Genomic DNA, 18,453 nt, shown 5'->3' on the forward strand with positions numbered 1-18,453 from the left:
ACAATTAAGTGTATATAGCAAGTTAATAGCAATTATAGACTTGTAATCTTAAAACATATATTATCTGTTTAGTAAATTAGAAAGAATAAAATGTCAAAAATATCTTTAAAAAATATTTATTTATAATATATTAATACACCGTTCTTATATCACCATCATTACACTATTCTCGCTGAATTTTCATTAATTCTTTTAAGAAAATTTTTATTCAACTTTGAACGACACTTTATTTTTTCAACCTATCACTATGAACATCTAAAACAAAATCAATTATTATTCAGCATAATAATTTTAATTATAATTAACTACTGATACATCTTTTCATAATATGTATAGTATCTATTTATATTTTTTTATTTAAATTTATAATTTTTATTGTCTATTTGAAAAATTTATCATCTTTCATGTAAATATTATCTTTTATTATGAAAGTTTCATTTGTCTATAAGTTAATAATTTTTAATTTTACACACTAAATTGTAACTTTTAAAAGTTTAAATACGTGGTCATTAAATTTTAATAAGTTGACACACCATTTTATAATAAGTTGATATGGATAATCTGTAATTTGTTGTTGATATGTTATATATAATCAATCGTAAATATTACTAGGTTCATACACCAAATTGTAATTTTTAAAAATTTAAACATTTAATTTTCAAATTTTAATAAGTCCAAATACAATTTTTGTAATTATCTTTTTTATAAATATAAAAATATTTACTTAATTTATAATTTTAAATTATATAATATTAATTTTAATAATTTATTTTGATTTATAATTAAATGGTTGCTAAACTTTACCACTGAACTTTACAATTTGTAACAAAAAGATATTAAATCTTTAATTTATTACAAAAAAGTATAAACCAAGTATTTTTAAAAATTAAAATTTTAGTACCTTTTTGTAAAAGATAAAAAGTTTAGTGATCATTCATATAATTTATCTTTATACTCGCTGAAAAAACTTCTTATTGTTATTAAAATTAACGTTCCGTAACCATTTAGTTATAAATTAAAATTTTAATAATTTTTTATTACAAAATATAAAATTTGATGATTGTTAATATAATTTATTCAAAATTTTAGACAATTACTTTATAAGTTGCAGATTTTTCTAATAATGATTAAAACTTATAATATCAAATCCCATAGTTATAATTTTTATGATGCCAGTAGTATATTATACTAAATAATGATACTTCATTTTGTATACTAATTAAAAATATTTTGTTTCAGAAATTCTGTCTTTTTCATCCCTGTCCCTTTTTTATTCCTTAGGTCCTTTTGGAGGCCATTATTGTCATTTCTGCTCTTTCTTTAGTTTTTTTATAGCATCGGCCTCTTTCTTTTTTTTAGATCAAATCTTCTTTTTTTTTTTTTCGTTTGACATATCAATTAAAAATATTTTAGATCACTAAATTATAAATATTATCAATAAAAATAAAAGTAAAATTTTGATATAAAAATATACTTAAATATTAGTATCAATTAGATGTTCGGTTCAAAAATTTATATAAACAGAATAATTTATTCAAAACTTAACGAACCTTACTTTACTCCAAAATAATTCCATTTCTACTTTACAATTGAGACATCAGTTATACAATAAACGCATACAAAGTGGTAATTTATTTATTACAATTTCTATTTATGTATAGTTTTTTAAAAAAATCTCAGGAGAAAATGCTAGACAAACCAATATAGTCACATAGCAAGGACCATGCAATGAGTTTAATAAGTATATTGTGAATGCATGGAATGACATAAAATAAATAGTTATTAGACCCACAGCAATGCAATGCAAATCAACACTTAATAAATAATAAATTACATAGTACACTTTATCAACATAATAACTTTTTCAAACATAGGTCCTATAATAATAATTTTAACTCTTTTTGTTGACAATAAATATGATTAGCACGTCACTATATTAAATTACAAAAAATGAAGAGACTCCTTTTATAAAGTGAGGAATAAACCATCACATTTTGAAAAATGGAAATCTGAAGCTCAAAATCTAAATCTTTAGCACTAATACCTGACCATCGGACTAAAGTCCGGTGTTTCAATAATAATTTAACGAAATTATTATAAAATGTGTATAATATGAGTCTTTTTTCAAGTTAAAATTTACACTTATATTTAAGTATTTATTTTTAGAAAGCCCAATTTAAAAATACACATAGTCGACCAGGTAATTGCATAATTACTTTTTTATATAAATATTATTATTTTATTTATGTACGTTGGATATAAATTTTAATAATTTGACTCATTATTATATGCTTAATAAAATTATTTTTATTTTAATTTCTTTAATAAATTAATATATAGATTAAATTTTAAGTTTTGTAATACCTCATAAATTTTTGAGTGATTATGTATCTGATTTCAATGAAAATATTTAATTTTATAAATAAAAATATATACAACAGTTGGATATATTTATTCTTATAAATGCAATAAATCATTTTAGTTTTTTTAATAATATTACTATTATATATTTTCTTATTTGGTTAATTATTTTAAAATTAATATTTTATGAATATGTCTTGTTGTATACCCTTTTACAAACATATTTTGATATGAATAAGCTAAATTTTATAAATATCTTATAATTTATTTTAATAAAATATTTTAATATAAAAGTTTAAAACTCGCCAATCATTTAAATTGTTGGATCCGTCTTGCCAATCATTAAGTTTGATATGCAATTTTAACAATTTTTAATTATGACATTAATATTCTTTACAATAACAAAATTCCTTAGTATTATTAGTTCTTTATTTTCTTATATAAATTATTATTTAATTTAGAAATATATATTTTAATAAATTAAATTATATTTAATTAGAAAATAATTTAGTTAACTTGTATTTTTCTTAAGAAGTTAAATTAATCCCTAGAGCGCTATTAGTATTTATATTTTATAATTTATTTATCTTCTCCTTTTCTCGTTTTTATATATCTTTTGAATCATTAAATTTTTTTATCTAAATAAATTATACATATAATTATTTGACTCGTTAATTATACTTTTTGATATACTTTTATAATTATAAATATAATCTTTTTTAGTTTAGTAATCTACGTCATTTAAATGAAATAAGATCTTTTCTTGCTTTTATTAATAAAACTCTCTCTTTTATTTTTTTAAATATTAAATTAAATATAAGACTTTTTTTACTAAAATTAATGCTAATAAAGAATTTAAAAGTTATTACAAAAGTAAAAACTAACCGTTCAAACATTTTATAAATTTAAATTTTGTGATACATATTTTTTCATATAATTCATGCATTGTATTTATTTTAAGAAAGTAAACTAACTAATCTTTAGAAGGCTACTAGCATTTATATATTGATAAATTTTTCTATTTTCGCTCCTTCTCATTTTTATATACCTTAATCATTAATATTTTTCATCTAAATGAAATACATATTAATTATAATTATTTGACTCGACATTTATACTTTTTATTTTATTTTATAGCTATAATATAATTTTTTTCATAATTTTGTAATCATTTTTTCATCATTTAAAATGAAATAAAACTCTTTCTTGCTTTTATTAATATAGCTTTCTTTTACTATTAAAATATAAATTTAAGTATAGAATTTAATTTCTTATAATTTACTAAAATCATGGCGACAAAAAACTTAAGAATTATTATAAAATAGAAAACATTAACTATTCAAACATGATCATAAATATTAATTTTATGATACATATTTTTATATAAAATTCATGCAAATAAGAATACGTTTAGACTGATTTTTATTATTTTTATTATATGTTTCTCAAAGAAAGAAAATTTAAAAACAGGTTAACAACGACATGCATAATTTGTAGCTAAAACTCACATGCGGAAAATCTAGTTTTAGCATATAGTAAATCAGAATATTATTTTTTATTTTTATTTATAAATAAGAGGAAAAAACTTATTATACAGTTAAGAGAAAATATATACAAGTAAACTAAATAAATAAATAACTCTAATTGGATTACTTTTAAAATAATCATTAAATTATTAAGGAAAATGTTATTTTATGTTTTCATGATTTATTTTCTATATCTAATACTGTTTTAGATTTTTTTTTTATATTTCTTATTAATTATTAATAAAAGTATAATTGAGTTATAATTTTAGGTAAGAGTTTTTTTCCTAATACAAAAGAAGGCAAAAACTTTAGATGTAACACCCGTACTTAAATAATAATAATAAAATAATAATAATATTGATTCCTTTCCTCATTTTTGGCGGGCATCGGGTAATGAAGAAAAGAAAATAAAAAAGAGGAAACAAAGAGGTTAGGGACAATTCTATAAAGGAAAGATAAAAAAGAAAACGGAAAAGAGATAAGAAAGGAAAGGATTGATATGATAGAAATGGAGCATTTAAAAGAAATAATAAAAATTATGAAGAAAATATCATTATAAATAGATGATGAACTTTCAATGGTTATTGGAAATCTTGTCCTCTTGCAAGTGTATTTGGACAAGAAATCTGGAAACTGTCCAATTTTCCTATCTTATGCTTTAGAAATTGGTTATATTAAGAAGACTGCTTCTCCTTTTTAGTGTTAGAAATTTGGTAATTGGTTATTAATTGAAGTGTTGTGCATTGTGGCAAGTGGGGCACATTTGTAGCTGGGGGCTCAACTTGATTGTGGAACTTGTGCAGTTTATTATATTTAAATACTCACGTTAATTATAATAGTCCCTGAATTAATATTAATATATTGAAAGATAAATAAAAATGAGATTGATAATTAATATTAATTTAGTTATTGATATGTTTGGAGGAAAGTAAGTATGATAAAAAAATTTATATGCTGGAAAAATAATTAAATAGAGTAAAAATAATTATTGGACACTTGTGGTGATAAATTGTTTGATTAGAAAGAGAAATTAAATTTAATAAAATCTATTTTGGAGATTTTAGATGAAAATTATTGTGAGTTGTTCCGTGTGAATTTTTTTTTCTATAGATTTTGAATTGTTTTTATGAAGAATTAGTCCATTTTATAGAGGAAGTGCTACTGAATTTTCAGTACAATTAATTAATTGAAAAGAGTATACACTCATTTATGTGATCTATAGGATCACACCTTCAATATTTGGTGTAAACAGATTATATGTGTTTAGGACAATTCTTAGTATATTCATAGTTTTTAGGGTGTATGCTAGGTGGTGCTTTTTGAGGCTTATTATCTGTACGCGTATGATTAGTTATTTTGCTATCAGGTGAGACTTCTTTGCACCCAAAATTGCCAGGGATAGTAAAGTACATCTATGAGTGTATATTATTTTCGACTGAATTATTTATTTTATTTGTTACTGTTTTTTCTTGGTATGATAACATGATTTAAATTAATAGCAAATTTTTTTTCCGGATGGATTTAAAATTATACAGTTAATTGATTTCAGATCAAAAAAGAATTGCCAGTTTTAAATATATATGTAAATACTTATTTGTTTACTTAGTTTTATAAAATTTTATTTCTCCAACTAAAATATTTTTAATTAAATATTTACGTTTAGAATAATAACAATATTTTTTTTAGCAAAAAAGTTTTTAAAAATGGTATAGTCCTATACATGTTTATTTCAATCATTATCTATTTTCTTTTATTATTTGTTTATCATCTTATCGAGTTTTATTCATTTTTACTTATTTTTCCATCAGTGTTATACAAGACGTTAAGAGTCAGATTAGATTAGAAAAGTAGTTAGAGCTTTGGATTGTTAGACTATCATAAGGTAGTTTTGTTGCCACATCCAAACTTTTCCACCACCTGAGGCATTAATAACTTGGCTTCAATATCTAATATTCAAAATCCATACAGATATTTTGGTTAAGAAATTAAGCGGAAGTGAACTTATTACTTTGTGTCACGACCCCACCCGAGGGCCCGTGACCGGCACTAGGGAATGGGTAGGCGTAAGGCCACCGAAACCCGTAGTAAGCCTAACACTCACTGAGTTAAACAAATCTCATCTTAAATTTTACTAGTAACAATGCCACAAATATCTCAACAATTAAATTTTACATAACTAATTCGGTCTGCCAGAAGAATTTGGCAAGACCCGAAACTCAGAAAATTTACAACTGATACATCTACTATTACTACTGCGGAGAATCTAAAATTTACGAATTTACATACCAAATCAAATATATCACCCGATGATGAAGGCGTCGGGTTACTGAATAAGAGTCGCGGGAAGACTAACAGTCACGCATCTGAAGAAAAAAGTAAATTGAGACTGTCAGTCTCGAGAGTGAGTTAAAATCAAATAATCTAGGAACTATTGCATTCTTCTCATAAAATATAGATTATACAAATCAGTATATCAAACCATGTACGTAAATACAAATCACATTATAATCAAATACCAAAATAAATAAATAAATAAAAATATATTTCTACTTTTACAGGACGAGTGGCTCAGTAGAACCCTAACCCCAAATTCTAGTAGCCATTTTAGCTCTCTTAATCTAATAAGACTGGCGCCCAGAGAGCAATGCTCGACCAGGGACCTTACCTCCAGTCTGATCACTTAAGTATCCAAATAAGCCGGCGCCCAGAGAGCAATGCTCGACCAGGGACCTTTACTCCGGCATCTCATTCCAATAGGACTAGCGCCCAGAGAGCGAAGCTCGACCAGGGTCCTTAACTCTAGTCCGGTCACTTAATATTCAAATAAGCCGGCGCCTAGAGAGCAAACCTCGACCAGGGTCCTTTACTCCGGCATCTCACTCAAATCAGCCGAGAGAGCCATGCTCGACCAGGGCAAAACTCGTAATAATCTTATTACCCGTCCATGATCATTACCGGTGCGCACACAGTCCTGATGTAACCCATCAGACGGCATATTCTACAAGCCACATTTCCCAAATCGCAATCACCATATTTAATAAATATTATTGTCTAAAGAAGTCATTCAACCATATCAAAATAACGATTAACAATTTAGAGTAAGACATCATGCAACTCATGTGGAAAACTGATAATATTTGGTATTATCATAACATTACTATAATAATACTTATATTACCTTCAATAATTAATAATTCAGTGAAATTATTTATGTTGCGATACTAATAACCATATTAAGCATAAACTTCCAAAATAGCATATTAAATTCAGACTTAGCAATAGTGCAACAATTAAGTGACTTTAACTCATAGAATTTGGGCGACCTCCTAGCTCTGCTCCGGTGCCTCGGTTGGAGCAAGCCGAACAAACGGACAATCTAGTCACGGAAAATAATTTATCAAAACGCTGAAACAATCGATCATTAATCCTAGGTTTAGACTCCTAGGACTGACTGTCTAAGAATCTCGACTCAGGAGAATTCTACCGAAAATCCGGCAGAACCTCCCCTACAACACGAACATTACCCCCCCGTAAAAACGGGTCCAGGACCTGCCAGAAAAATACTACAAATATCCAACAATTCAAACAACAGGAGTCGGGTCCCCAGACTTCACTATTTTCCCGACTCCGCCACACAACACAAAACATAAGGCAGGCAAACCAACAGACAATTATTTTTTTGACTCACAATATCATCAAATAATCAACATAAACCAATAGACACACAATTAAACCAAGAATTCCAAAATTAACGGGCCAGAGAAAATTACCGAGACGCTCGGTCGGCTCGCCTCTAGCCGTCGGAGTCCGATCGATGATCCGAACTCACAATCGGACTCGAAACGACGCGCTGACGACGATCCCTGCTTCCGATTTTCCGATCCGACACCCGATCATCCAGAGAGATTTTCGGACGATCACGGCCGCCGGTTCACAAACGGACCCCGATCGCCACGAAACCGGTGCCATTGCGAAGCTTGAGCTGAGGAGAGTCGGGATACGTCCTCCGATCGCCCATCCTCCGCCGGAGCTCGCCGGGAAAGCCCAAAAATGCGGCTGCCCCCTACTTTCTCTCTCCACCGGATCTTCCGTCTCCGGCCACCACAGTACCGCTAAAAGAAAGCCCTTGCCGAGAGGAGCCGATCGCCACTCGACTGAAACGGCCGAACGGCCTCCGGGCCGCTGCTCCTGCGCGATTCCGCCAAGCTGCTTCTCCGCCAGACGCTCGAGCCCGCCGCGCCGGCCGCCCGCCACCGATGGCCTTCCTCTTCTTCTTCTTCGGCCATCACCCTCTCTCTCTCTCTCTCTCCCGATCTACTTCTTCTCTCCCCGATCCCATTCCTTTCAATATCGACATTAGGCCCCCAAACTTTTCTTTATTACAATTTGGTCCCTCAACTTCCTTAATTACTTACAATCTCATCCTGCAGAATTTCAATTTAACCCCTAAACTTTCTTTTATCCTTTCAATTAAGCTCTTAACTAATTAATTTGGGTCAAAACCGAATTATTAAAAATACACAATTACACAAATACCCCTGACTGACATATTTATTTACGAAAATACCAAACTCACAAATTTCCATTAAACCCTCACAAAAATAAAATTATACTTTTAATCCTTATTCCAAAATAATCCTCCAATTAAATCCTACACACAATTAAATTAAATAATCAATTTCCAACTCAAAATTTAATACTACTAATCAATTATAATACCAATTTTCCCAAAATTCTTTTATAAAAACATCTCTTACAATTTCTATCATAATTTTCTAATATATAATTTTATTTATATATATATACATTCAGAAAAATTTTGAATAACCAAATAAAAATATAATTTATTCCTCAAATAATTTATTTAATTAACTCCTTAAAAATCAAACTAATTGGATATTGAAAATAACTCATTTGTTTGTCTAACATAAAAATTCAAAATTTGTATTTAAATCATTCCAATTAAACCGAATAAAAATAAAGCTAAAATTAACTTAAATAAAAACTGATTATTAAATATATAAAAATTCTGGATGTTACACTTTGTGACAACATTTAGCTCTTTTTGATGCAGTTCCTGTAACATGTTGAAATCCAACTTTGCGAACTTTAGTAATATGGTATTATATGATTCCTCGATTGCATAGGTATCAATATAGTTCCTTGCCTCTAACCTTGGTAGATATTTCCTCATGGGACGATTGAGGGCACGGCTTACTTGTGCCGCTAGATGAGTGTTCAATTGAGGCAATACTGATTGAAGGTTCGTTGTAGTAAAAGCTAAGGCTTCATCTAAGACATCCTCACCTCCTATGCTAAGATGTGTTACCTCATATAAACTGAGCATACCCAATGCATCATTAATTAAGGATGTCTTGAAGTTTCCTTCACTGTCTTTAAATTTCTCAAATATCTTTGCACGACAGAACAAGACCGCATCAGAATTCATTTAAAGGTGTTTTATTTATTTTTCTTTTATCCTTTACAATTCACAAAAAATAAAATAGAAATTGGTACTCTAAGAAAATTTCTATCTTGACTCAGATCTACAATTATCTCTAAAAATTGCATTAATGACTCTCCAAATTTTCAATTTTGCTAAGCACGATCTTGTATAACGCATTATTAAATATTATATTAATAAATTAATAAAATAAATATTCTTTTTAATTTTTATAATTCAATTAAAATCTAAAAGTCTAATATTATTTCACTTTTAAGAAAGTTTAAATTTGGTATATTTGACCTTTAAATACAAATTTAAGAAAAAATTTAAATTTGATGCATTTGACCCTTACATATAAGTTCAAGAGACTATTTACTAAAAAAAATTTAAATTGTATGTATTTAATCTTTGGACTTAAGTTTGGGGAAATTGACATTTTATCCTTTTCAGGTGTTTATTATTCTTAATCAGGGCTTACCACATGGAACCTTAATCCCATGTTATCTAAGTAATCGAAATCGAAGAGCAGCAGTGTTAAGATCATTCTCATCGTCATTATAGCCATGATACACCTTTTTTAATGCATGTTCTATCTCACTCTTGAAATGGTAAGCAACACCTAATCGCTGGACTGCATCAATCAACCCTAATTTCTTGCAAGGCTCATTCTTGTCTATGTCAGCTATAATCCTTCTCACTTCTTGCTTTAGTCCTTCAAATTGTTGTTCACTTGAATCATCAATCTGCTGAAGCAAGATTATTGATGAGTGAAAGTCTTTTGAACCATCAATTAATTTTCAAATCTTTATTTTCCTTATTGATTATTTACTAACAAGACAAATGACTCAATTTAGAAATATTAGATTGATTATGAAATGAATATGGATCTGTTGGAATTTGAATCCCCAATCTCCTGTACTAAGAGACAAACATTACCTACTAGGTTGATAATGGGCAGACACAAAGGAATACATACAAATACATACCTTAGAGTGAGAAACAGATGTAAGGAAATAATCTCCCCATATTGCTGGATGATAACTAAAAGAGGGTCGTTTAACAGTAGACACGACATTTTGGGTTGAAGTGTAAGTAGGGATTGCTGAAACTTGCAGAGACATTATTGAGAGATAGCAATTTGCTTTTTTCTTCCTAAAAGTTTCGTGTGTTGTGTGAGTCTAAGTACTCTTGCATCCTACTATTTATTAGCCCTCGGCGCCTTCCAAAAATCTCAACTATTGTGGACTGAAAATTGACCTTCATTATTTTCTTTCCTACTGCAAAAATCTCAACTGCTGTGGACTGTCCTGTCGTATTCAGGTTCCAAGCTATCTTGTAAGGAATATTAGAACTAAACTTACTATTATCTTGAATGAATTCCAATTACCATTTTAGAGTGTTTTCTTGAAATTACTGACTTTCTTTTCCTATAATATAGTTGTAGTTGTTGAAAATTAAATTGCATCTTACTTGACTTTTATGATCAATTAGCCATCATTTAATTCTTGTACTTTCTTTTGTGATTATGCAGTAATTGTATCAATATTCAATATGAGATTAATCAAGTGGGTAATTGAACTTATTCATGTAAACTTCGACTTATTATCTAAAATTGTTCTAAATTTATAATTAAAAACCAGATGTCACACTGAAGTTGCAGATATTAATAAAAAAGAATAATTACAAAAACTATTGTTTTGTGAACTTTTTAAAATTTAATAATTAAGAATTTAAATTCTTAAGAATTACAATTTAGTATGTGAAATTAAGAATTATTCATTTAGATGTATGAAACTGGACATCTATATAAAAGAAATTGGTTGATTATAGTAATAATATATAAAATTATTAAAATTTGATAACCAAATGTTTAAACTTTTAAAGTTACAGTTTAATATATATACCTAGTAAATAATTACAGTTAATTACAGTTGATTGTATATAGTTGGTGAATAGCAGTTGTGGACTTAAAATCTTCAAACATATATTATTAGCTTAGTAGATAAAAAGATAACAAGAAAATCTTTAAAATGTATTTACTTTTAATAGAGTAATGTACCGCTCCTAATACTACCATCATTACATTGTTATTATTATATTTTCATCATTTTTTTAGAAAAGATTTTATCTAACGTTGAACAATACATTGTTTTTTTCAATTCATCATCACAAACATCTAAAATAAGATTGATTATAATTGAAGATGATAATCTTTGTTACAATGTTAATTACTAATACTTCTATCCATGACATATATAGTATTTATTTATATATTTATTTATCTTTATGATTTTTAGGGTTTAAATAAAAGATTTACTCTCCTAAATATAAATATTATCTTTAACTATGAAAATATAATAAGATTTAGTTTGTATACATCAGTTTCTTTTATATAGTTATTGATTTTACACACTTAATAATTAATAATTTTTAATTTTACACACTAAATTATAATTTTAAAAAATTTAAATAAATTTATTTATTATTTTTATTATTACAATTAATATAGATAATATATAATGTGTTATTGACCTATTATATATACTCAATTATAAACATATACTAGATTTACATACTAATTATAATTCTTTAAAGTGTAAACATTTAATTTTTGAATTTTAACAAGGTACTCCTAATAAAAGTAATAGTTAGTTATTTGATTTGTTTCATTCTATAATTAATGTTACGCGCTTCGTAGGTATTGATTGTTTGCTTTTCTAAGTGAGAGCTTAGATTTATTTTAGAGAATATTTTTATTAGTATAATACTTGTTTGTGTATATTATTTTCAATTTATTTAACTTTTACTGCTGATATAATTCAAGATGCAATAGCAAGAATAATTGACTCTCTAATCTTTTTAATACTCTAAATCATACTATTCATATTGGATTCAAATTTCTTTAATATTTACGAGGTGTTACACATAATATATTAGAAATGGTAAAATTAAAAATATCTTATTAAATAAAAAAATGGTTTGTAATAATAATATTAAAATAATATATTAAACATAATTAAGTTAATGATAATTGGCTAAGAAGGTGGAAGAATTATAGATTATATAAATCCAAACAAATTTTAAATATGTGATCGATCCAAATTATATATAGATATTTAAGGGTATTTTAGAGCTTTAATAATATATTTCTATATATAATATGATGAAAATATGTGCTTTTACCTCACTTAAGCTTAATTGTCTATTTTCAGGAATATTAGCAAAAAAAGAAAAATATGGAGCTAAAAAAAGCTTAATGGGACATGTTCGTATCAAAACCCAAAATTAAGACACATGGACTGCTAAGTATAATGCCCAAGGGATATTTTAGTCATTTTGTATAATTATTAAGATTTATATTAAGAGTTATTTATGAGATAGTATTTGATGGAAATTAAGATAATTAAAGTCTTATATGTTCGATAGACTTATATTAGTATACTCATCTCTATAGAGATTTATATAGAGGATGACTCTTCTCTATATAAATCTCTATAAAACCTAATAAGAAGGAAGAAGGAGGGGAGTTTTCTCCTACCTGCTATCTACACCTGCCTACCATAATTCTCTACAGTTTTCTATAAACATATAGTTTTAGTTTTCATTACTCTTTTTAGGATCTAAGGAGCTTTTCAAGAAGTGGAGAGTGAGGACCCATCTTCTTCCTACTTGAAGAAATTCTTGATCTAGAGGGAGTTTTTACTTTTCTATGTCTTTCTGTTTAATACCATGATTATTGGGTTAAATACGTTAGGCTAGTTTTCATAAGTGTTTAGTTAAGTCTTTTTACTTTTGTATGAATCTTGTTATTTATTTATTTAATGAATGATATCTTTACATTCATATCTTTATTAGTTTCAGTTATTATTGTTAGTTAACTATCATATTAATTTAGCAATAGTAATTGTTATGAAAATCTTTAGGTTTAAAACTATTAGAAACATCATCTTTACTTTAATCTATGTTGGTATAAGAAACCTAGGTTGCATCATTAGCTTGAGTGACTTAGGAAAATGGCTAGATTAAATACTATTTTTAGCATATAGTTTTAGATCATAATCATTTGCATTTGTATTGCATATTTATTTATTATTTAGTTACTTTACTTTATGACCATTATCCTCTCATATATAATGATTTAGAGTGTTTAGATTTACTTTTATTTTTTTGTGTTGATAATTAGTCTTTATAATAAGTGGTCTCATAGTTCCTTAAGAGATTGACCTCGTGGTGAACTTACCCTTACTATAGAAACGATTTGTGCACTTGCGAATACTAAAAAAGACACATCAAGTTTTTGGCACCATTGTCGGGAAACTGTATCCAAATTTATTATATTGATTGATTATAAAAAACATCTTGTGTTTGTTAGTTTGTTTTGTGTTTTGTGATTTGTTTTTTGTTTTGTTTGTAAATTTTATTTTTTTTAATTTGAAATTCTTTTTTATTTTGTATGCATAGCAGGAAACAACTAGAAGAAGAATCAAAAGAAAAAGTTGATATCATGGCAAACCCACCAAGAGAAATAGGAGTTGAAAAACGAATGACTATAAAAGATTATGCACTGCCTACAATTGGTAACACTACATCATGCATAGTTCTAGGTGATGCATCTAAGAATTATGACCTTAAGAGCATTCATTTTAATATGCTTCCTTCATTTTATGGTATGCCTAGTGAGGATGCATTAACATTCATTAGAGAATTTTATGCTATAGTTTATACTTTCCCATTATTTGGATTAAATGAGAATCAACTAAGAATGATGTGTTTCTCTTATTCATTAAAAGATAGAGCAAAGGCTTGGTTAATAATGTTGCCTCCTAATTCTTTGAGAAATTGGGATGAAGTTTATCAAAAGTTTATGAGTAGATTTTACTCATAGCAAAAGACCAAAGAATTAATAGGTGAAATTTTTAATTTTTATCAAGAGAATGCTGAATATTTTCATGAAGCATGGGGTCGCTTCAAATCACTTATATTGCAATACCCACACCATGGATTTCCACTCCCAATAATTAACTAATTATTTTATGATGGGTTGACACAATAATATCAATGTATGGTTGATAATGCAGCTGGGAGTGCTATGTTAAAAAGGACACCTTATACGGAATGAACAGAGATAGAATCAGACCGATTCCCTAAATGCCTTTTTGGATATTCCTCAATGTCCCAGCTATTCATAGAAGGTGAGAAGGAGATGAATAATCATCTGCTTCCGGAAGAAATCAAAGAATTTCTTGGGAGTCTTACAAGATCCATTCGTTCTTTTTTCTCTGACATCTTTGAGATGTTAGGAGCCAATTCTTAACGAAAGAGTGTGAGGACAAAAAGAATAGAAGTAAATAAAGTAGTAGCTAGTAGTGAGATGACAATGCAATTGGTTGAATTGACTAAGCAAGTTAATATGCTTACTTCAACAAAAAAACTCACCAAATAATGAGGAATGTGGTATTTGTAGTATTTATGGTCATAGTGATAATGTTTGTAATCTTTTGATAATTACAGAGGAAATATGTATGACAAAAAAAAATTGATGGATTCTTACCAACCCATGCATCCTATAAATGACCCTTATTCCAACACATATAATACATGTTGTAGAAACTATCCAAATTTTTCTTGAAAATACAATGACCAAAACTCATTACGATTATTGAGAAATCGAAATTAACCTCATTACCAAGACCAATATTTTCAATTTCAAAGGGACTATAATCTTTTCTTTCAAGATCAATAACAAACTCTTCGATCTAATGAACAAAGGAAGCCAAGTTTAAAAGAAACACTTTAATAATTTATGATGGCTTCTCATGATAGGATGGAAAAGAATAAGAAAAAGACATATTTCATTGAGGCTTCACTGTAGGTGATGGATAAAAGTAAATAAATGATTATATGGGGTTTTAAGATTTTTTATTTTAAAATTTTAGATTTCAATTCATTTTATTGATAGAGAGAAAATAGATTATATTAAGTTACGGTTAACATTATTCAACTACTTAATTAAGTGTTATTGCTGAGACTGCCTTGATGTTGCTTACTTCCTTGAGTTGCATTATAATCAGTGCCATTATTACAAGTATCAAGAACATTGCTTGCATTATTCCAATATGAATTAATTTGATTGGCATATTAAAATTAGGTCTAGGTCCTAGCTTGTATCCAGGAGGGTAGCCATGCTTTTTGTAGCATTTATCAACTATATGTCCTGTGTACCCATAGTGAATGCAATCTGGCTTTTACTTGGTATGTTTTGTGATTATAAAAGTTTTTTTTTCTTTTTGCTAACCATTGCTGCATCATCATATAAAACTTTCAAATCTGAAAAGAGAGGCTAAATTATTCTAACTCTACCTCAATTTTGAGGTTGGCATAAGAACGTTTCTAGATTTTAATTTATAATAATAAACCGGGGTAATATCGTGGTATTAAAATTTTGGTCTATATTTCTAACTGGTTCCAATATTTTAAGTTTTTTTTGGTATCAAAATTTTAATTTCCATTCCAGGCAATGGTACTTATTAGGAATTCAATTAATTTTCAATGATGTGGAGGGGGTAAAAAGTATAGATAATACTATAATTATGTCATTTATATCAATTTGATATCTCAACTCAATAATTACAAAAAAATAGTAATTTAAGTCACCATTAATGAATCAGGCAACAAAATCTTTATACTTTTCAATCATTTTGTGTTGATATGGTAATTGGATTCTTTTTTTAGCTTCCACATTACCAATGACTTATACATAATTAACGTAGTAAGCCAAAAATTCTAATTCCTCAAATGCAATTATAAGATATGAGTTCAACATAAAGGAGCTAAGAGAATGTTCAATATCTAACTATGATTAGTTATATCTAAATAAGAGATGACGTGGTAATTAGTGAGAGAATCCGACTGCCACATCATTATAAAATAATTGGAAAATATAACTTGATTCATGGTTGATTAGTTAAGTACCATTTTTTTTATTAATGAGTTGAGGTACCAAATGAATATAATAACCATAATTCAGTGTCATTTATGCATTTTACTCACACTATTTATTAGTTGTTGTAGTTGTATTAGTTGGTTTTTAATCATAGATGGTTAATGTTAATAAAAAAACCATCCAATGTAAATGCAACAATATGTAATTAGTTTAGTTTATCTACAGATTATGTAGTACTCTCAGTTTATTTAAGATTTCCTCTAAACATGGGTCCTACATAGTAATTTAATCAAAATTATGAATTTCATTCTGATCGTCATTCTGGATTTGTCATTGGAACGAAATATTTCTATCTAGAGTATTTGACATTCGTATTGTTCCAAATATATATATATATATATATATATATATATATATATATTTGGAACAATACGAAGCCAAATACTTATAGAAATATTTCGTTCCAATGACAAATCCAGAATGACGATCAGAATGAAATTCATAATTTTGATTAAATTACTATGTAGGACCCATGTTTAGAGGAAATCTTAAATAAACTGAGAGTACTACATAATCTGTAGATAAACTAAACTAATTACATATTGTTGCATTTACATTAGATAGCATATTAGAAAGCAATAAGCAAGCATATACCTAACTTTTTATTATTATAGAACTACAATAATGAAATTTCTTTTTTTATAATACAATTGACTAAGATATGAAATAGTATCTTGTAGCTAACAAAGCCATGAAAATAAAATTACATAAGTCTTGAGTTGTTATTACTAAATAATATAGATTAAATTATAAGAAAACTTTAATGAATTAGTGGAGAATATAGATGATTAAACTGTAGGTAATAGATAAAAATAAATAGATAATTATATGGGGTTTTAAGATTTTTTTTTTAAAATTTTAAATTTTAATTCGTTTTTATTGATAGAGAAAAAAAAGATTATATTAAGTTAGGGTTACTTAATTAAGTATTATTGCTAGACTACCTTGAAGTTGCTTACTTCCTTGAGTTGCATCATAATCAGTGCCATTATTACAAGTATCAAGAACATTGCTTGCATTATTCAAATCTGAATCAATTTGATTGGCATATCTAAAATTGGGTCTAGGTCCTAGCTTGTATCCACGAGGGTAACCATGCTTTTTGTAGCATTTATCAACTGTATGTCCTGTGTACCCATAGTGAGTGCAAACTGGCTTTTACTTGGTGTGTTTTGTGATTGTAAAAACTTCCTTTATCCATCTGTAACCACAGTATGCCTGCCTGCAAAGAAAATAGTTGATTCAGTAGTAACTTGTTCAGGAATACACATCTGTCTTTCTTGCTGTAGAACCATTGAAAAAACTTTGTTAAATGAAGGAAGAGGTTCAATTAACATCAGTTGAGATCTAACTATACTGAAGCTATCATTCAAGCCTTTCAAGAATCTAATTGTCTATCATTTATCTGGTACCTCTTAAGGGCTTCATAACCTCCACATTCACATTTTGTAATACAACCACAAGTTGGAATGAGTCTAAGATTCAAGAACTCATCCCAAAGAATCTTGAGTTTAGTATAATACTGAGTAACACTTACAGAAACTTGTTTGAAGGCATAAATCTCCTTCTGCAGTTCTGAGATCTAAAAAGGATCTCCTTGAGAGAACCTATCTTTCAAGTCTTTCCACACTTCAAAGGCGCTATCAATCTACATCAAACTTTGTGCTATTTCCCGACTTAAACACTTCATTATCTAGGAATAAACCATGTTGTTGCATCCCTTACAAAGGGGATATAAATGGTTATCTTGATCAGGAGCTGGCAGTGTGCCATCAATAAACTTCAACTTGCTTTTAGCAACTGAAGCCATCTTTATTGATCATCGATCTTGCCCAAGAATGATAATTTTTCCGTCAAAACAATGGATACAAGAGCTAAGGAAGGACTCTCATTTGGATGCAAGAAGTAAGGACTCAATTGATTTTCTTTTAGCTTAGAATTAGTTTGATTATCTTGTTGCATTGCCATGGCAAAAAGAAATAAAAAAGAACTGAAATCTTGTTTTGAATGAACAGAAAAATTGAAAGCTTAGGAAATCTGCTCTGATACCATTTCAAGAAAATGAAGAAAAGAAAAAATGATGAATTTGATTAATTGCCAAAAATTAATAAAGATAC

At 27.7% G+C, this 18,453-nt stretch overlaps 1 protein-coding gene and 1 non-coding gene across 2 annotated transcripts; both read right to left on the reverse strand.

Annotated features, from left to right (window-relative positions):
- Positions 1–5,716: 5,716 nt before the first annotated feature.
- LOC112536635 (alpha-copaene synthase-like) lies at positions 5,717–9,336 on the reverse strand. The gene is made up of 2 exons (XM_048379700.1): positions 8,930–9,336; positions 5,717–5,804 (listed from the first exon to the last, which is right to left on the reverse strand). Exons 1-2 carry the CDS (start codon positions 9,334–9,336, stop codon positions 5,717–5,719), a joined length of 495 nt encoding a protein of 164 aa, XP_048235657.1.
- Positions 9,337–14,229: 4,893 nt separating this feature from the next.
- LOC112536636 lies at positions 14,230–14,337 on the reverse strand. The gene has a single exon (XR_003080607.1). It is a non-coding gene; the product is annotated as a small nucleolar RNA R71 (small nucleolar RNA).
- Between the last annotated feature and the right edge of the window lie 4,116 nt (positions 14,338–18,453).

Source organism: Ricinus communis, chromosome 9 (assembly GCF_019578655.1).
Source record: "Ricinus communis isolate WT05 ecotype wild-type chromosome 9, ASM1957865v1, whole genome shotgun sequence".
NCBI lineage: Eukaryota > Viridiplantae > Streptophyta > Magnoliopsida > Malpighiales > Euphorbiaceae > Ricinus > Ricinus communis.